Genomic DNA, 19,102 nt, shown 5'->3' with positions numbered 1-19,102 from the left:
TTTGACTTTGGCTCCGGTATTTGACATACGGCCTCCTTGCGCTCACCCCGCAGGCTTTGGTATCCCCAGGGGGGGTAAAACCAACACGAATCACAGACTGACAAGCTGTTGGTGCTTTCTTCTTGGATACTCCGCCTCCCGCCGAGCTCGGAAAACTGGGGAGACTTGTTGTCACTCGTGTTCTTTCCTCCCTTGCCTCAGCACCTAGAAGGAGTTCATCTGCACCTGGGGCAGCGCAGCTTCCAGCTGGTTGTGCCGCCATCCCTCCGGTTCCTTAGCAAGCTGATTCCAGGATAGCTGGGATGGCTGGCTGGGTGGGCCGAGCGCAACTGGCTGAGGCCCCAGAAGCCCAAGTGCTGGCTGCTGCTCTTTGCTCACAGCAACCCCAGGCAACACCGCAGTGCTGCAGCACCGTGCCCAGGTGCCCAAGAAGGCCCAGGGCATCCCGGCTTGTAGCAAAACGCTGCAGCCAGCAGGAGCAGGGAGCTGATCGTGCCCCCGTAGCCGGCACTGGTGAGGCCGCACCTCACGTGCTGCGTTCTGTACTGGGCCCCCCCCTCACTACAAGACAGACGTGGAGGCCCTGCAGTGTGTCCGTGGAAGGGCAACGGGGCAGGAAAGAGTGTGGAACAAAAGTCCCATGAGGAGCAGCTGAGGGAAGTGGGATTGTTCAGTGCAGACGAGGCTCGGGGGAGGCCCGAGCGAGCACTGCGCATCACTCCCTGTAAGGAGGTTGTAGGGAGGTGGGGGACGGCCTCTTCTCCCAGCTCACAGCGATGGGACGAGAGGGAACGGCCTCAAGTTGCCCCAGGGGAGGTCCCCGTTGGATATTAGGAAGAACACCTCTGCTGAAAGAGCGCTCGGGCACTGGCACAGCTGCGACACCAAGCTGGGAGGGAATGTTGATCTGCCAGAGGGGAGAAGGGCACTACGGAGGGACCTGGATAGACTGGATCGATGGGCCAAGGGCAACGGTATGAGTTCCAATAGGGCCAAGTGTCGGGTCCTGCATTTTGGTCACAACAACCCCAGCAGCCTTACAGGCTTGGGGAGGAGTGGCTGGAAAGCTGCCTGATGGAAAGGGACCTTGGCGTACTGTTGGACAGTCGGCTGAATATGAGCCAGCAGTGTGCCCAGGTGGCCAAGAAGGCCAATGGCGTCCTGGCTTGTGTCAGGAATGGTGTGGTGAGCAGGACGAGGGAAGTCATCCTGCCCCGTACTCGGCATTGGTGAGGCCTCACCTCGAGTACTGTGCTCAGTTTTGGGCACCTCAGTACAAGAAGGACATGGAGGTACCGGAGCAGGTCCAGAGAAGGGCAACGAGGCTGGTGAAGGGCTTGGAAAGTCAGCCCTGTGAGGAGAGGCAGGGGGGGCTGGGGCTGCTTAGTGTGGGGAAGAGGAGGCTGAGGGGAGACCTTATTACTCTCTTCCAGTACCTGAAAGGTGCTTACGGTGAGAGCGGGGTAGGTCTCTTCTCACTGGTGACAGCTGACAGGACGAGGGGAAATGGCCTCCAGTTGCGCCAAGGCAAGTTTAGGTTGGACGTTAGGAAACACTTCTTTACAGAAAGGGTTGTTAAACACTGGAATGGGCTCCCCAGGGAGGAGGTTGAGTCACCGTCCCTGCATGTGTTTAAGAGCCGTTTGGATGTGGTGCTCAGAGAGATGATGTAGCGGAGGGCTGTTAGAGTTGGGGTACTGTGGTTCGGATGCGGTTGGACTTGATGATCTTTGAGGTCCTTTCCAACCTGAGTAATTCTATGATTCTATGGTTCTGGGGGAGTCAGCGTCCATGGAGGTGTTCCAGAAGCGTGGGGATGTGGCACTGAGGGACGCGGGCAGCGGGCAGCTGGGGGGGTGGACGGTGGCACTTGGTGATCTTAGAGGTCTTTGCCAACCAGAGAGATTCTGTCATTCTGTGAATGGAGCCATTTATTGCAACGAGAGGTAATCAGCAGCAAACAACCACAAAGTAAAGCCTCGAGAACATCACGGGAACACGGAAACACTTGACTGGGATACTGATGGAGCCACAGGCCCGGCAGCATTCAGGTGGGGCCAGGAGGCTGGATGTGTGGCCCAGTGCCTTCAGCAGCACCAACACGCCGGGTTCCTGCGGGGCTGCGTCCGGCACCGGGCCCCTCACTCTGCGCTGGCTGCAGGAGCCGCCGCCCTCCTGCTGGGGTGCCCTCACCCCTGTGACGTGTGATGGCGTCACCGAGGGTGTCAGAGAGGGGCCATTGTGACGCATGGGGTGTGGAGCAGAGCTCAGGCTGCGGGGCTCAGGCGGAGCTCAGTGCGACTTGGTGAGGTGAGCAGGGAGGAAGGGGCTGCCTGTTCCCCAGCGCTCGGGGGCCTGAGCTGCGAACTCAGCCTCGTCCCGCTTCTCCCATAGGTTGGCACGTGGAGGAGAAAGCCCAGCACTGATGGGACAGACACTCCGCAAGTGGTTGCCGTCAACGCGCACGGTGTGCGTGGAGACACAGGAGGCCGCCGGCTCGAGGGAGCCTGGTGAGAGCAAAGTATCCCTGCACGCAGCTCCCCGCCGCCGGGCAGAGGGGTGCCGGGGGTCTGCCTGCGGCGGAGGGGGGAGGTGGGGGCACGCAGGGGCTCCACAGCCTCCACGGGCAGGGCCCCTCCGCTCCTTGGCCAGGGGGCCGCGGTTGGGCTGTGGCTGCCTGCTGGCACCGCTGGGCCTGCACTGCCCCTTCCCCTCCACGGCCTCCGGCCCTGCCCCTCAGCTGGCACGGCCGGCACACAGCAGCCCCTGGGACAGCCCCCGGGGGCTCCTGGCCCCGCAAGGCGCTCACTGCTGTTACTCTCCTCTCCAGCATGCGTGCTCTGTGGCCGAGTGGATGAGGACTCGAGCATCCTTGGGCACAAAAAAGAGCTCGGTGGATTCTATTTCCATGAGTTTTGTGCGGTGAGTTCCCTCACGGCTCCTGCCAGCTTCCTCCAGCCAGTGATTTCCATCTTTCTGCCCTAACGAGATCATACTCTGTCCTCCTGTACAGATGTTTGCCAATGATCTCTGTGAACATGTGGAAGCTGGCAGAATGGCACAATTTTCCAGAAAAGACCTGATACGCACAGTGAGGCAGGCAGAGCAGACGGTGAGCACCGGACCAGAACAGGGAGCTTTGTGCCAGGAGAGGCACGGCGAGCTCAGCCTGGTCCCAAGGAAGCAATCCCAGCCCTTCCAACCAGCCCCAGGAGAAAGTCCTGCTCTTGCAGACGAGCCCTGTTCACCAGGCAGCTCTGCAGAGTGCCACCCAGCCCTGCCCGCACGCTGTGCCCTGCCCAGAGGTGCGGGGCCCGCTGCGTAGGCCCTGAGCCTGCTGCTGATGGGGGCCTCTCTGCTTTTCCAGCTCTGCTTCGTCTGTGGCAAGACAGGGGCCACCATCACCTGCGCAGCGTTGGGCTGCGACCGCAGCTTCCATCTCCCCTGCGCCTCGGAGGGCCAATGTGTCACCCTGTACATTGGAAAGTTCCGGTAAGGGCTGCCAGGCGTTGCCTGTGGGCCTCCAACCCACTTTGGCTGTCAGCACCAGGCAAAGCAGTGAGGAACGCGCTGCGACAGCTCCCAGCAGCCTGACAGAGCCAGAGCCAAGGCCCGGGGCTCCTTCCTGCTCCTCTGCCCTCCTCGCAGCACTTCTCACCTTGCCCATCCCTCCCATCTTCCCCCAGGTCCTTGTGCTGGGAGCACCGCCCGCAGCAGGCAGTGGAGGCAGCGCCGGCGCAGGACACGACCTGCATCATCTGCATGGAGCCCGTGGGGGACAGCAGGTCGTACAGCACCATGGTGTGCCCATCCTGCCAACACGCCTGGTTCCACCGGGCCTGCATCCAGGTAGGAGCCCTCCCCTTCCCTCATCCCGTGGGCACCGCAGGCGCTCAGCAGCACCAGGCCCGGCTCACGCTCACCCTGCTCGTGTTTCTGCTGCAGGAACAGGCCATGCGTGCCGGCATCTATTGCTTCCAGTGCCCCCTCTGCAGAGACAGGGACTGGTTTCTTCGAGACATGGTCACTATGGGGATCCGAATCCCATTCAGGTTGGTGTCTTTCAACCAGCTCTCGAGATGTGAGGGCACACAAGCTGTCCTTTGGAAGGAGCTGCCCCAGCAGGCCTGGCCCTTTGCAGCCATTAACATGGGCCTCAGCATCATTGGGAAGCTGGAACGGGGGTTAGGGTGGATGAGGAGGGATTCCACGCATAAGTTTTAGTCCTGGGGCGGTGAGTGCTCATCACATTCCCTCCCTTCTCTGGCAGAAAACCAACATGGGAGGACAACAATGCCTATGCATCCCTGCGAATTCGACACGATCGCTGTGATGCCAGCAGCTGCCTTTACCCACGTGGCAGGGAGCGGGCAGAGAGAGAGGGGTGAGTTACCTCAGCAGCCCTCTGGGGCTCTGCGTGGGATCGCAGCCTCACCACAGGCTGGGGCAGCACAGACTGAGCACCAGAGCTGTGCCGGGCACTCCCTGGCTCAGGTCGCTTTGTCCTCACGGCCACAACCCGTTGGTTTCCCAGGCCCTGGCAGCTGCTCCTCTGCAGCTCCTGTGCTGCACAAGGCACCCATCGGCGCTGCTCCTTCTTGAGTCAGGGCACAGCCAGCTGGGAGTGCAACGCCTGTGCTGGAGAGGGCACCGGTAAGAGGCAAACAGCCGCGTGCTGCTGGGCTGGGGCCAGGCGAGGCCTTGCTCCAGTCCCTTTGGCCCACGAGGGATGGGAGCCTGTCCCACCCTGGGGCTGGAGTCCCATCCCGCTCACCTTCCCGTCTCCCCTTACAGCCTCCGGCAGCGGTGTGGACAGAGCTGGCCCCAGCACCGCCAGCCAGCAGGGACTGCCGCCTCTCATAGGCCCCATAACATTGGAGAGCAGCAGCACCTCCAGCACCACCAGCACCACCAGCACCTCCAGCACCACCAGCACCTCCAGCACCACCAGCACCACCAGCACCACCAGCCAGGCACCGTCGGGGCCAGCTCACGTTCCCAAGGTGCCTGAGAGCGGCGTCCCGCCTAACCAGCACAGGACAAAATGGCGGAGAATCTGCACACGTTTACATCGCATTGACGATGAATGGAACGAGCCCCAAGAATGCTGCGGGAGCAGCCGTGCTGCAGCCCTGCTGAGCGTTGAGAGCAGCACCCCGAACTCTGCCAGCCAGGGTACATCACGTCCCTCAAGGCACTCCCGTGCAGCTGGCTCCAGCCACCGGCGCAGACGGGGACAGCAGGATCGCACAAGAAGCCGCTCTCCGCTGCAGCGCCAGGCCGCAGGTTCCCCGAGCCAGCCCCAAAGGCACCGTGGGAGCAGGCAGGCACCAGCCCTTAGTGATGAGAGCGGCACCCACAGACACACAGGACAAGGAACACCGAGGTCCTCAAGAGTTTCCGCAGCGGCTGCTGGAAGCCGGTCCAGGCAGCCAGGGCGGGCCCGGACTCGAAGCCGCTCGCCTCGTCAACATCGGGATGCAGACACCCGCAGCCAGCCCCACAGACGCCGCAGGAGCCGGTCCAGGCGGCGACGGCCAGCCCAGGGGCGAAGGCCGCTCCCGGGTACCACGTCGGGCCCGGAATACCCACCGCCGGCCCCACTGATGCTGTAGGAGCAGCCATGTGCAAGCTCCACTTGCTATCCAAAGTCATCAGAGTCCATCGCAATAAAACACAGTTCCATCATGCCACTGTCGCTTTCATTCTTCTCTGCCTTTCCCGAGGTGGGCAGCTTTAGGGGCTGGAACCACGGGGATCCCTTCCCCCCAGCACCCAACCCATTCCTTCCTCCCCGCAGCCCGGTTCACGCTGAGCTGGGTTCTGGCCCCGACTCCCGTGGGGCGCAACATTTCCAACGCGCAGCGTGGCAAGAGGCTAGGCTGGCAGCTGCAGCCCCATTCTGGGGGTGTTTCTGACATCTTGGGGACGTCGCTGTGTTTGGGACGTGCAGGCAGCCCCACGGCTGCTGCCGGCTGTGGGGTGGGCCAGGACCCGGGCTTTCCTCCTGCATTCGGGCAGTGCCTCAGGTCTGAGGGCTGCTGCTGCTCTGGAGATGCTGCCAGGCAGGGGGTGACGCAGCCCATCAAGTGTGTCAACCACTCATCTCTGTCCCAAAGTCAGGCGTCGTGCCTCCTGTGCGAGCAATACCAGTGCTGCCACTGCCCCTAAAAGGGACGGCCACCCTTTACTTATGCGGTCCAACCACCTAGAGAAATAGCCCGCCGGACTCTTCCAGGATCCAGTGTGTTCTACTAACACTCCCAGTGCACTTTCACGCATTTCAGAAGTCTTGTCAAGACCTGGCAGCCCTCCTGGAGCAGGGCTAGACATCAGGCCTGCTATCAGATGAATAAAGGCCATCCGCAATCCGGGTTCCATCCCAAAATTTCTCCTTCCGCAGCTTCCCATAAAGGTTCCACAACCGGTGCACAGCTCGGTATGCAGGAACTACAGCATCCTACCGCACCCAAGCAAGCCCCGCCAGCTATGCTGCCTCAGCAAGTGCCGAGAGCAGTACCCTGCCTTCTGCCGGCCAGACATCATCCATGGCCTCAAGCGACTCCACGGCACACGGAGGCAGCGCCGACCCAGGGCAGCCACGTCCTGCCCACCTGCACAGCCACTCCTGGATACAACGCCAGAACGCCATTCCCCACAGCCGGCCCCAATGACGCCGCGGGAGCAGCCGCGCGCGCATCCCCACGTGCTGCCTCCGGGCCCCAGAGGCCATCACAACTGGGAAGCTGGGAGATCCCACACGCCTTTCTCGGTTTCGCCCTTCTCTGCCTTTCCCAAGCGAGGCAGCGTGAGGGGCTGGGACCACGGGGCTGCCTTCCCTCCTGGGCTTGGCGGCACCTTCCCCAGACCGTGGCCAAGACGTCTGACGGTTGGACTGCCATCATCTAACCCAAACCCTCAAAACGTCATTAACCTCTCCCTCTCCCTATTAACCTTCGGCAGCTCGCGTCACACGACAACCCCCTTCAGCGAGGGGCGAAGCAGCCGCGCTGGTTGCCGAGACGGTCCCGCCCTGCGAGGGGCGGGCAGGAGGCGTGACGCGGCCGGCGTGGGGCGAGCGTGCGGCGATGAGCATGGGGTGAGCGGGGCTGGGGCCGCGGGGGGCGGCGCGGGGCTCCGCGGAGCGCTCGGGAGGACGGGGCGCGGGGCTCCGCCGAGCTGCTCTGTGCTCTCGGGCTGCGCGCCGCGGTCGGTTCGTTCCTGCCGCGTGTGTAGCTGAAATGGGGGCTGAGCGGCTTCCCGTCCGCGGGCCTGCGGGAAGTGGCGTTGGGTGTGCTGGAGGAAGGAAGGATGGGAAGATGCCGGGAGGTCCGTGTTTTCCCGTGGTGATGAGCGTAGCTGTTAAGGAGCAGGAAGATCGCCGAGCGAACCCAGCCAGCCCGCTCCGCTCCCGGGGAATCGTTAGAGGGATCCGTGTTTGTGGATGGCAAAACACGGGAAGCGGAGCTGAGGGGCTTTAATGGGATTAATGAGAAAATGGGCCGGTGGGGGCTCGTTCGAGCTGCCGCTTTCTTTCACGTACGTCGCGGCTTCGCGATAGCGCTGCGTCGTGCATAGGGCCGGGGTCGGCATCGAGCCTCTCCTCGGCTGTGCCGCTTTCATTAACAATAAAAACAGCTCCGCATCCGCACGAACGGTGCTTTTGGAAAACCAGCCGGCGGTGACTGCAGAGGGAAACCGCATCCGCCGTGACTCATAGCGCTGCGTTCCTTGAGCGAGGGGTTTCCACATCGAGAATGGAACCCGGGAGCACATCCTGCGCCCTTCCCGCACTCACTGGAAGCTTTCCCGTCTGTTTCACACCGCCCGGTGTGGGTTGGGTTTTTTTTTTGCCTTGCATAAGCGGTGAGCTGCGTCCCTCCGGAGTTGCCGTCTCCGGTTCCTGCCGGCGAGGTGCGCTCCGCCCCGCGGCTCCGTGCCCGGTTCTGTTCAACACAAGTTTCTCCCAGTGACGGGGTTTGTTTAATGCGGAAGAAGGGCTGATGGCAGCCGAGACGTCTCTTTGTGCCCCCGGCAGGATGGGCACGGCTCGCTCCTCCGCCGCTTTACGCAGGAGGGGAGATACAGGAAGCAGCTTCCTCGGGCGTCCTGCGCGAGCACCAGCTCGGACACTGCCCTTCCAAAGCGGGGGGGGGGGGGGGAGGGGGGACGATTGTTTCCAAACGATACCGCCTTAAGGCTCAGAAAGCATTTAGTTCCTCATTTTTGCACCGGCTCTGCTCCTGCTCAAGTTACTGCTCTGGCTGTTGCTCGCAGGTCGGGGCTTTGTCAGAGCCTTTCAGCTCTGGGAGGGTTTGGCACAGCTCCTCAGCGGGCTGAGCCGGGTGCGCCGTCTCCTTGCGGCTGGGAGGACCTGCGGCAGTGATGCTCTGATCCTGCGGCAGTGGGGGGGGGGGGGGGGGGGGCGCAGCCTTCCCGTGTCCTGTCCAGCTGGGAGCTCTCATTGGTTCGTGCTATTGCTCTTTCTGCAGTGTTTATTCGGAGGCCCTTGAGAAGCTGCAGTAAAGCATCAGTTGTCAGTAGGTTTCTTTTCATCACTGTCCTTCAGCGGTAACTTCCTTCGCTGTTTAATGCTGAGCTCCAGGTACTGCTGAGGCAGGAGGGCACGGCGCTTTGGGCAGCCCAGTGCAGTCCCAACCACAAGCTGGGACTGCAGTATAACACAGTAAGCGTGTAACATCCTGCAGTCACCTTTTGGCTGTTTATTGAGGCAATAAATGGCATTCCTTGGCAGTGCCGTAATGGCATACTTTCAAGTGCTTGGAAGCCCCGTGCTTCCCACAGGACTGCACTTACTTAGAAGCAAATTAAGCATTTTGTATATACAAGTCAGTGTTAACTTGGGTTCATGTGCTTTCTGTCGTCGCTAGTGCCAACAACAATTTCCTTCTGGTTTCCTTCTGGTTCACGTGTATGCTTGAGGTCTCCTGTAGTGCTAATCTTAACGATGACTTGGAGCTGTTAGGTCGCAGTGCACTCACTGAATTTGTTAAACCTGCCACTTCTTCCATGCACACAGAATGGCCATATGCCATCTTTACAACTCCCACTGTTAACGAATACGCTGGAGGACTTTCACTTTCTATTCCTTTTCAACTGGATTAGCACAGACTGAACCTGCAGCGCTGCTTTCTAATACAAACACCGAGCAGGGAGGTTTGCTGCATTCGTTTTTCCCCTCTCGTTCTGCTGTGCTTGATGCCTCTGCTTTGTGAACTCGTGCAGGAGCCAAGTGCTGGTTCACCGTAACCACAGCTGTCATTTGCATGGTTAACGTGGTTGCTCGGCCTTGGTACGCCAGTTCTCCAGCAGCGAGCCTTACTGGAAGAGGAAATGAGATGAGTGACACCCCCTGTCCCACTGATCACCCAGTGTTTGGGTAGGTAACGAGGCGGGGTGTTTCAGAACATCTCCGTCAGAGTCACAGAGGCAAATATTGTAACTGGCACAGCTGAGAATCAGTCATTCTAAACAGGAACACAAACAAGATTAGCGTTGTGCGCAGTTAATTGGATTCTGTTCCTAAATGAATTTCTGCCTTGAAATTACAGCTGGTGGTGCAATGGATGCAGTGATGCCCGAGGAAAGGCTGTGCATCCTTCTGCGATGAGAAAAGGGAGCAGCAGCCTTCCTGGGAAGCCTCAGCCAGCAGGGACAGGACATTAGGGCATTCTCATGGACTGGGGTTGTGTTCGTTCCTGACCTGCGTGCTGCCTTACCACTTGGTTCTCCTCTGGCACTGAGAAAGTCCATGTCCTTCTCTCCACCCTTGTTTGAAGTGACAGCCTGCTGAGCATCCCAAAAACTCAGCAGTTCTAACTGTGGAAGATGCAATTATGCTAATTTGCTGTCTCTCAATTTAGATGTTTTTAACCATATGCATCTTCTATAGGCATGGTAAAAAATACAGCAACGCCGAGCTGTACTGTTTTCCTCCTCCCTGCAGAGCCCGTTCCATATGGCTCGCATTCAGACACGAGCTTATCTCACCAAGAGTCTGTCAGAGCAAACAAAGCAGGGTAACCCTCAGACGGGGGTTCTGCAGCTCAAGATGAGAGGAAGGCTGAGGAAGCATGTCAGTTCCTTGCGGTATGGACTCATTGATGTACCTGATGTAGACCTTGCTCCCGTCCCAACAGTGTGCTTCCAGCTTTTGTAGTTGGGATGATTCATGTATCCATTCCCGACCAGAGCTGCGTTCTGTGCTTAGCGAAGCCAGTGGGTGTAACCCGGTCTGAACTTCCTCCGATGGCAGTTTCAGGGTGTTTGGCAAGTCATACATCGAGCTGCAGTGTATTTATGGTCTGTAGGAGCAGGGGTTTCGTACAGCTTATGGGCAGCTTTGGTGCTGAAGGTCCGTGGGTTTGCCTGCAGCATCGCTGGCCCTGCTGGAGCACGGTTCCCACGGCACTCCAGCCAGCAGACCTGGGCAGAAATAGCATTCATGGCAGCAGCTCACACTGCAGCGACTGCCTTTACACCAGGGCTTACAGAATGTGGCAATTTCAGGGATTCGAGTGGCTGAGAAGTTAAAAAAATGTTACTGGAATTGAACCTTGAATATTTGCTAAGGCCTTAAATGTGTTCAGAGCATTTCGCGTTTCCTTCTGGTTCATGTGTATGCTTGAGGTCTCCTATAGGAAAAAGGGCTGCCTCAAGAACTGTCTGTGAGCAGTGCCTTTTGGATGCTGGGTTTGGTGGTCCCTTTTTCAGCTGTCACTCACATCCCATTCAGTGCCTAGAGGGGTGAATCGGGCACTGTCACCTCTCTCCCTTCGTGTAAACTCATATGTGATTATCAGCGTACCTTAAAGGTGAGATGGGGCTGCAGGGTATACTGAGGATATACCTGACTGAGAGCTTTCCAAGTGCAAAAGAAGAAGGGTGGAAGGGGAGCAGGACAAAGTGAGGTGACAGGACAAGGCAGGGAGCCCTCTCTTCATATTCAGTTTCTATGGACCCTATGGAAAGTCGCAGTACTGCGGCGATAAAACTGCTGCCAGGCTTCTCTTTTGTCTTCAGTCCAATTCTTGGCCAAAGTTAGCTTTTATTATGTGAGGAGAGAGAAACAGGAAATGGCAGTGAATGAGCTCAAGCTGTTTGTAAGCGTGTGGTTTATGCAGAGACGATGGTATATCATGCAGGAGTCTGCAAACCTGCCTGCAGAGCGGGACACCAGCAGAGCACTCTGATCGTGGGCTGTGGCTGCCTCCATTCCTGCACTGCGACGTCTGCTTGCAGGATCCATGGGGTAAGGTGAATTCGTGGCTTGGCTGTTGTTTGGTTTGGGTTTTTTGTTTGTTGAGCCATCCAGGAGGTCCCTTTAAGCTGCAGTCGTTTGTTTGCTCATTCTCGTGTATGTATGTACAAGGCTGCGGAGTGGTTACTTAGCCTGAATGCTTTGTTTTTTTAGTATTTCCAGAGACCCTTCAGAAGAGTTCATGAATTGAAAAGCAAATAAACAAAGCAGTGGTTTCTTAGCAGAGGAAGGAGCAGACTTGCTGGAGCTAGCGCACAGCGAGAGTCTTTGTACAGTGTGTGGAGCATCCCATCTCCTAGAGCTCAAACCCAGCTGTGTTTTGGCCTCTCTCGGGTACCACCCTCTATCTCCAGAAGCCTCCCTGTGCTTCTTTCAGTAGTGTTGCCCGTGGCAGTCCCATGGGTCTGTAATCATTACACACTGCATCGTGATAGTGCTAGCAGATGTGCGGTAGGGGATGCTCAGGGCAGCACTCCTCGGGCAGAAAAAGGACAGATGTTATTACAGTCAGGTGCACCATTAAGATAGGTCAGAAGAATTGCCAAAGCTAGCAGTAGAAAACACAGGAAATAAGTGTATTTATGAAGAGCTCCAGTGTTGACGGGGGTGTTGTTGCAGCAAGGAACAAGTTCAACACGTGTACGGGTTTGTTTTCCTGTCTCGGTGCCTTCTGCTCTTTCAAGAGCTGTGCTCACAGCAGCCCAGCCTGGCAGCAGGGAAGTTCTGCTGCTGCTGCAAGGTCAGTGACAGAAACACCAACGGCAGTCCTGTTGTGCACACTCCCTGCAAGTCCCTGGGAGGAACTAACCCGTGCCTGTGTTTTGCTCCCTGGCTGTTTTTGAAAGCTTATAATTTTGGCCTGTAGTAACCACACAGTCTGTAGGGCTGAATCACTGTTTACGCCTGCAAACCTGGCACACCTGTGCTCTAAATGCATGTTTCCATTCAGTTCCTTTGCAAATGCATGCAGAATATCGTCGTGCAGCTGTCGTGTTGTTTTAGCAAAGCTGCAGAAAAATGGTAGGAATGCACTGAGTGCTTTTAAGAACTCGGTGAAAGCAAGGATGTGGTGGTTGGTTTGTTTCCCCGAGCTTCGTTATCGTCACATTCCTTATTAGAGGCAGTAAACAGGCAAGGAGAGGAGAGAAGTTTGTACCAATAAGCCAGCGGAGCCCATGCTTCAGAGCGACATGTGCTTATCTGTTAGCTAGTTCTGTTAGCTCTCTTGTAACAGAGCTGAATTTGGTCCTGAAAGATGGACCAAACTGTGCAGGTTTCCTGCTGTGCTTGTTTATGTGTGATGGGTAGGTCTCTCTCCACTTCCTTTTCTCCGTACCTCAGATTTGTTGAGATGTTGCCCAGCCCTTGGTGAGGTTCAGCAGGGTTCTTTGGCTGCAGAAATGAAGCATTTGTCTTCTTTGTCATCTCTTTCCTTGGCAAAGGAATCTTTTTTCCTCGGCATCATTCACTACCAAAAAAGGCCTCTTCCTCCGTAGCTGGGAAGACCCAGAGGAAGAACCTCTTGTTGATTGCTGAGGTCCCTTCCAACCTAAGCCGTTCTATGATTCTATGAAGTGCAAATAAAGCTGATGTGGCATGTATGCATCTCCGTGTTTGTGCAGCTGTGTTGTAGTTATCTGTTTGCTTTCTTGGCAGTGTTTCTAATGCTGTTTCAGTGACTTCAGAAGGCTGCAGCGGTTCCTGCTTCCTGTTTGATGTGGAAATGCTTGGGTGCAGTTAACAGTGGGCAAATCACGGACACAGAGCAGGGGCATCACAAGGAAAGCCATCATGCTGTGGTCTCAAATTCCATGCAAAAAAAAAAAAAAGGTTTGGGATAATACACATTCAGTCACTAATAAAATTGTTGTTCCGATTGCATTCTTCAAGCTGTTGTAGAAATAGGGGGAGAAGAAGTGGTGGGACCTCTGCTGGGGAGAAAAGTGCATTTTAGATTGCACCTATTCTGTTTGTCAGCTCTTAGGCTCAGTGTTGGCTCACAGAGAGCTGCGTTGCTCCAGGGAAGTGAGGTGAGCTCTTGTGAACTTTGGCTGGGCACCGAGTGGATTGCTTTTGCTTTCTTTTCTTAGTGCCAGTGATTTAACCTGCTGGTGCGGTTGGTAACCAGAAATGCTTTTCACACTGAATGTCTGGTTGGTAGCCAAGCAAAAATTGCTGGGGGTTCTGGAGATGCCATTTTGTTTAAAGGAGGCTAAACAGGAAGAAAATGAGAGAGTTCTGTAGCCAAAATGTCTATGAAGAAGCAAAAACAGGATGGATGTCGAAACAGCTCTCCACTGGTTATTTTAGTGTGTTTTCTTCATTAAGAGCAGCTTCCTGCTATTGTTTCCAAAACTGCTGCCTGATGCATTCCATAGGAAATAAAAATGCAGGAGACTCCAGCCGCCATGGAAGAAAGGCTTCAATTATCTCAGGCGTAGCGAACAAATCACATGAACTGAGGCTTCAAAGGTCCTAGATCCCAATATTTTGCCTTTCATTTCATTATTTGCCCCCCAGAAAGACATACTATTGCCTAGACATTGAATTTCTAAAAAGAGGTCTTTCAGAAAGTTATGTAGCCAAAGAAGACCAACAAGACCAACAACAAGACCAACACGACCAACAGGAAGACTAACAAGAAGACCAATGTAGGCTTGATGCTGAGCATTGAATGTGCTGTATGGTTACTTTTTCCATCCTGCGTGGTAAACAGCACAAGGAGGCTGGCAGTGCAGTAGCTGCGGGGAGCTGGGCGGATGCTGGTTGGTTTGTGTGAGACTTACTGCCTCTGCTGGCATCTCTCTTGCAGTTTTGGAACTCTTGTTGCGATTGGAGTGATCGTTTTTGCAGTGGTTGTCATTACTATAATTCTGTGCCTCACTTGCTCGTGTTGCTGTCTGTACAAAGCATGTCGAAGACCACAACGTAAGTACCTCTGTATTTACTTTCTTTTTCTCATCTCTTCACAGCTTTGAGCATTTTTTTTCTGGAAGATTATATTGCCATAGAAAGGGAAAACAATGCAGTAATGTTTTCTTGTGCTGTTGTGCTACAGGAGTGGCAGTAGGTAAACATGAAAAGCAAGCCTTTAAGTTGCTTAAAATACCATATTCGTCCTCTGAAATACCACCTCGTCCCTTCAAAGCATTTTGAAGGGAAGCACTAATGAGAAGTTGTCTTAATTAAGGCATTACTAAGAGTATTTAGAATAAAGTATTGAATAGAGTATTCAGTGAGAGTATAGCTGAGATTAGCTTGCATACAGTCACAGGAGCAGTGGATGTGTTCATGACAAGACTGAAATCTGAGTAAAACAAAAGGGCTGTTTTGCTGTTCCCTGTGCAAGAAGTAAAGCCTTAAACATTTGTAATTGTAGAATTAGGGTGAAGGTCATGAAAACAGATTGTTGCAGTTCACCGGAAAGTGCTGTGCTGCAATAAGAGAGATGAACCAATGACCCACTGTCCGCTCTTCTGAACTGATGATTATTTGCCTTTCTGACTGTTCCAGAGAGGCATAGGTGTGTTAGCATACAGACTGCGTACGAAAGGAAGCTCATTTGGCAAACCACCTTTATCCTTTAAAGCAGAAAGCATCTTTAAAACTAAGCAGTTTTTCCAGTCTTCTACCAAATGGTGGGTCGCTGGGCTGCAGGGTTGAGTCCAAGGAGAAATTCCTTTGGTCTTTGGCTGAGAACCGAGGAGGTAAAACGGCTGCTCTCCTGGTTCGTGGGAACTCTCACTACCACTTGGGTCAGTGGAAGGGTATTCTGAGGAGAGAATTCCTAAAACTGCTGTGGAGCCTCGAAAATGAAAATGTCCCAGATTTTAGAGGAAGAAACGAATCTTTGAGTGGAGAATGTGTGCTTTTACATTACTGCCGTGCGCTGTCCAGCGAGTCTCCGAGAGCCACCAGCGCTAACCGCGTTCCTTTGGCTTATTTGTAGCTGTTGTGACCACCACGACTGCCACGACGGTGGTTCACGCGCCGTACCCACAGCAGCAGGGAGTGCCACCCAGCTACCCCGCAGCTCCCTACCAGGGGTACCAGCCCGTGGCCATCCAGCCGCAGCCGGGGATGCCAGTCGCGCCCTACCCTGCGCAGTATCCTCCCCCCTATCCCATGCAGCCACCGGGACCCCCGGCCTACCATGAGACAGTGGCAGGTAAGAATGTTTTGGTAGCAGGGTGTTTTAATCATCCGTTTTAGAATGTTTTAATAATTTGATCAAAATTTCATGTTGAAATCAAAGTCTTGTTAGCACATGCATAGTGGTCTAATTCTGAATGTTTTAACCTATACGCAGGTGGCTTTGGCTAGTATTTTTATTTTACTGATCATTATTTTTATGGTGAGAATATCCAGACTGGTGAGCTTCAGACAACTTTGTGGATGGCTGGCAATTAGAATTGCCAGGTCGTTTTTCCTTCTGCTTTTATTCTTTCACAGCATGGCATTCATGTGGCTTTATCCCATTGCTTGTGCATTTCTGCAGAAATTGTTTTAGGTAGAGAATTCTGAACATGAGTTTGGTAAGCCTGTTTTTCCTGTGCTTTGCTTTTGCAGCTGGTGCTGGAGCACCGTACCCCATCAGCCAGCCCCCATACAACCCTGCCTACATGGATCCTCAGAAGCCCACCTACTGAACGGCTCTGGCACCACGCACCGTGCAGCTGCAGTATGTTATCCTGGGAGGCAGCAATCTTTTGTCTAAGTAAAGTGAACGTTAACTCTGTATCTTCTTTGTTTTTAAGCGCTTTCAGTACTTCTGGCAGAAGTTGTTCTTTTATACCTCAAGTAAATACGAAGAGAGATTGTGTTCAGAAAGGGTGCTCAGAAGTAAGAACCACAATAACATTTCTTGTGCAATAATTCTGAAGTGTGGTAGAAGGGAATGGTCCTCTGTGGGCTGCGTCCAACACCCGAAGCCGTAGCGATCTCTTGCACAGTATTGAATCACAAAAACATAACCTCTGAGAAGCTGTGTGACAAATGTTCTGCTTGTTTTGAGGTTGCTATAATGAGGTCAGCTCCAACCTAATACATTTCATCCATCACTTTAAAGGGAACCCTTCTTGAAACACATCTGCCTGCGGTGAGCGTAGCGAGCCGTGTTCAGTTGTGTTTGGACGAGTTGCATTATTTTGTGCTGAGTAGCATCAGTTGGTCGCTTCCTTGTTTTATTTCCCAATTTTAAGGCTTAAAAACTGCCTTTGTTGGGTGTTTTCTCAGGCTGTTTTAGTTTATAGGTAGAAATTGACGATAGAACCAAACCTTCTGCCATTCCTTAGAACAAACAGATCAAAAGCTGAAATCCCGGGGGTTCTTCATTAGAAAATATTGGACAAAGACTTGGTTTGCTTAATAGTCATACGCTGTTGAGTGCTTTAGAGGAAATAAAACAGCACCTTAGCCGTCCGTTGAGCAGAAATGACTGTCAGCGTTGTTGTGCCTGGTCACAGTGAGGGGATGAGTTTTGGTTTTATTTGGTTTATTCGGAAACAAGTCATGGTTTCTTTGGTGTCTTCTATGATGCTGTTTTTTCCTGCGTTGCAATGCGTGTTGTTCCTCGGTGCAGCTGCACGCAGACCATGGTATCTCTCACTGTGACGTGATGGGTGAAGTAATTTGGACGTACCTCTCACACTGATTGTACTTGGAGCAGCCTTCAAGCCTCGTGTCCCGTGATGTTACGTTTGAGGTGTATTTCTGTTTGAAAAGCTTTGAACTTGAATAACCGACGGTGTTGTTTTACCTCATAGGATGGGCGGAAGCTGCTGCTGTCAAAGGCAGCCTTCTTTCTCCAGCTGATTTTTGGGTCTTTTTCTAGGTTATTCCAATTATTATTTTTTAAAAAGTCTTCAGGGCATTTCAGGACAAACCTGTACAAAGTTTTTTAGTGTCAGCATTCCCAGCAAGCCGCGTCCCTCTGTTACAGCCCTCTGCTGGAGTCATAGCGTGCAGTGCTGCCAGGAGGCACTCGCAGAGCAGGCGTGCCTTGGATCCACGTGTTCCTCCTCTGTCCTGCCCTGCAAGCCAAAAAATCAGGCCGTGCTTCCTTACACTGCTAGGAGTTCTGTGAGAACAGCCAAAAATGGGCAGTGATTCCCATATGGAGGATCTGAGATGTTTGTGTGGGGGAGGGCACTGAGTAACTGCAGAAGCAGTCCCTTTTTCTGCAGAAGAACTTGGCCATGTATGTGTTTGGCCATACAGAAGGACAGCAGAGACTCCAGCAGCTTGGTTGGTCAGTGTATGGATGGGTGGGGGGAGGTGAGACGAGGTGAGGGATAGGGTTATGGAGGCTGAAAACTTACACCTTTCCTTCAGTGAACGTATGCTGATGATAACTACATTCAAGTGAAGAGAGAAAGCAGTTCTGCGTGTGTTAATGATTTAACAGTAGTGCCACTGTTGGAAAACTGGATGTGAGAAGAGAAAATGGCCTGCTTTCCTCGCTTCAGAACTGGAAGACTTAATCAGGTCTTGTCTTAATGTGTAAATCAATGTCAACCATATGGTGTAGGACCAAATTTTATTATCGTGGTGCAATCCCATTAAACTTCTGTTCTCATGGTTAAGCAGATGTGGCAGTTGGATAAATGATAGAGAATCTGGCCCATACGTTGTCTTTCAGGCACTGCTCGTGCGTTAGTCCCAGTAACCAATGTCTTCACGTCCAACCAGTTACCCACCATTAAAATGGGAATTCCCATTTTAAACATCGAGTCCAATTCTTTTTTTAATTCTGTAAGTGCCTTTGTTTCAGAAATGTTCTGTGGAATCAAATACAGTACAATACTCTGTCATACGGAATTCTCTGGAGAATCGTTGACTTTATTACACACTGTAAACCAGCTTCGTATGTTGTTTGTAGTTCAAACGTAAGTCTTCAAAAGAAATGGCATAAACTCTTTGCACCTTTGTAATAAATGCAGTGTTTGAAATATATTCTATCACTTTTGTTTTCTTGGCCTGTCCGAGTATTATTTAAGCTACATTTTAACTGTGTCTGACATCAAGCGTGTTGCATTGTGAGTATCACTTTTTGGTGACGGGGTATGAAATCGAATGTCAGCTGCGTGGCACAGCACAGGAGGGATGGTGCGAGCTCCTGGATGATGTTCTGACAGCGTTCTTCGAAGGTAATCTGAAAGAATTGCTTCTCAGGTCAACTCGTGACGCTGAACACACTGCCTTACTAATCCCAAGATCCTTGAGAAGCCTGTTGTGGACCAGATGTTTTTGGATCAAAGTCTGATACCTTTCTCGTGCGTGTTGGCTTCTGCTGAATGCTGCACCTCGTTTTTCAACTGCTCATTTTTCAACGTTGGCGTGTGATGAGTGATGTTTTCTGGTCCGTGTGGAAGCATTGTAGCTGATGGTTTTATGTATTCTAAATCATTTTTAAAATGCTTTTGAAAGCATTAATCCTGACTTATTAGTCTTTCATTGAAAATACCTGCTTTGGGCAGGCCGAGGATGCTTTCAGTAAGACACCACGTAGTACTGAATTGGTACTTGGTAGTCGTGATGGCCTTCAATCGTTAGCAAAGTTTCCTAAGAAGGATGTAAATATATATATATATATATACACATATATATGTATTCTTATTTCTCATTTTCTCAACAGGATTTCTATTAGTTAATTGATGACAGAAGCCAAAATACATGCTCCCTAAAAACCTAAATCTGAACCTAAACTAGAAAACGCATGTGACTTCTAGCCCAAACATTAATTCTAACTGTAAATTGCAGTTATTTCTGATGTTTGGGTTCGGGTTCGGGTTTAGTTCAGCTGTTTTTCTTCTCCCAGCA

The 19,102-nt window shown here is 53.2% G+C and overlaps 2 protein-coding genes across 4 annotated transcripts; both read left to right on the top strand.

The window, feature by feature from the left end:
- Positions 1-1,795: 1,795 nt before the first annotated feature.
- LOC121106638 (G2/M phase-specific E3 ubiquitin-protein ligase-like) lies at positions 1,796-4,824 on the top strand. 2 transcript variants are annotated; one of them, XM_040646568.1, is made up of 9 exons: positions 1,799-2,310; positions 2,395-2,510; positions 2,831-2,922; positions 3,014-3,112; positions 3,368-3,492; positions 3,687-3,849; positions 3,946-4,052; positions 4,271-4,653; positions 4,795-4,824. In XM_040646568.1, exons 1-8 carry the CDS (start codon positions 2,249-2,251, stop codon positions 4,386-4,388), a joined length of 882 nt encoding a protein of 293 aa, XP_040502502.1. In that variant the 5' UTR covers positions 1,799-2,248; the 3' UTR covers positions 4,389-4,653; positions 4,795-4,824. The 2 variants fall into 2 exon arrangements, with proteins under 2 accessions (XP_040502501.1, XP_040502502.1); XM_040646567.2 differs by lacking the exons at positions 4,271-4,653; positions 4,795-4,824 and having other exon boundaries at positions 1,796-2,310; positions 3,946-4,262.
- Positions 4,825-7,066: 2,242 nt separating this feature from the next.
- SHISA5 (shisa family member 5) lies at positions 7,067-18,253 on the top strand. Of its 2 annotated transcripts, XM_040646205.2 has the most exons (5): positions 7,067-7,099; positions 11,166-11,272; positions 14,094-14,209; positions 15,231-15,449; positions 15,851-18,253. In XM_040646205.2, exons 2-5 carry the CDS (start codon positions 11,268-11,270, stop codon positions 15,928-15,930), a joined length of 420 nt encoding a protein of 139 aa, XP_040502139.1. In that variant the 5' UTR covers positions 7,067-7,099; positions 11,166-11,267; the 3' UTR covers positions 15,931-18,253. The 2 variants fall into 2 exon arrangements, with proteins under 2 accessions (XP_040502139.1, NP_001025762.2); NM_001030591.3 differs by lacking the exon at positions 11,166-11,272 and having other exon boundaries at positions 15,851-18,240.
- The last annotated feature ends 849 nt before the right edge of the window (positions 18,254-19,102 follow it).

This window comes from Gallus gallus, chromosome 12 (genome assembly GCF_016699485.2).
Source record: "Gallus gallus isolate bGalGal1 chromosome 12, bGalGal1.mat.broiler.GRCg7b, whole genome shotgun sequence".
Classification (NCBI taxonomy): domain Eukaryota; kingdom Metazoa; phylum Chordata; class Aves; order Galliformes; family Phasianidae; genus Gallus; species Gallus gallus.
Note: the sequence above shows the minus strand (reverse complement) of the source record. Positions and strands in the feature narration are given on the sequence as shown.

Coding starts and splice junctions, on each gene's coding strand:
- LOC121106638 (XM_040646567.2), top strand. CDS start 2,249: ATGGGGTGTGGAGCAGAGCTCAGGCTGCGGGGCTCAGGCGGAGCTCAG. Junction 2,511..2,830: donor CGCCGGCTCGAGGGAGCCTG/GTGAGAGCAAAG, acceptor TCTCCTCTCCAG/CATGCGTGCTCTGTGGCCGA. Junction 2,923..3,013: donor ATTTCCATGAGTTTTGTGCG/GTGAGTTCCCTC, acceptor CCTCCTGTACAG/ATGTTTGCCAATGATCTCTG.
- SHISA5 (NM_001030591.3), top strand. Junction 14,210..15,230: donor AGCATGTCGAAGACCACAAC/GTAAGTACCTCT, acceptor GCTTATTTGTAG/CTGTTGTGACCACCACGACT. Junction 15,450..15,850: donor CTACCATGAGACAGTGGCAG/GTAAGAATGTTT, acceptor TTGCTTTTGCAG/CTGGTGCTGGAGCACCGTAC.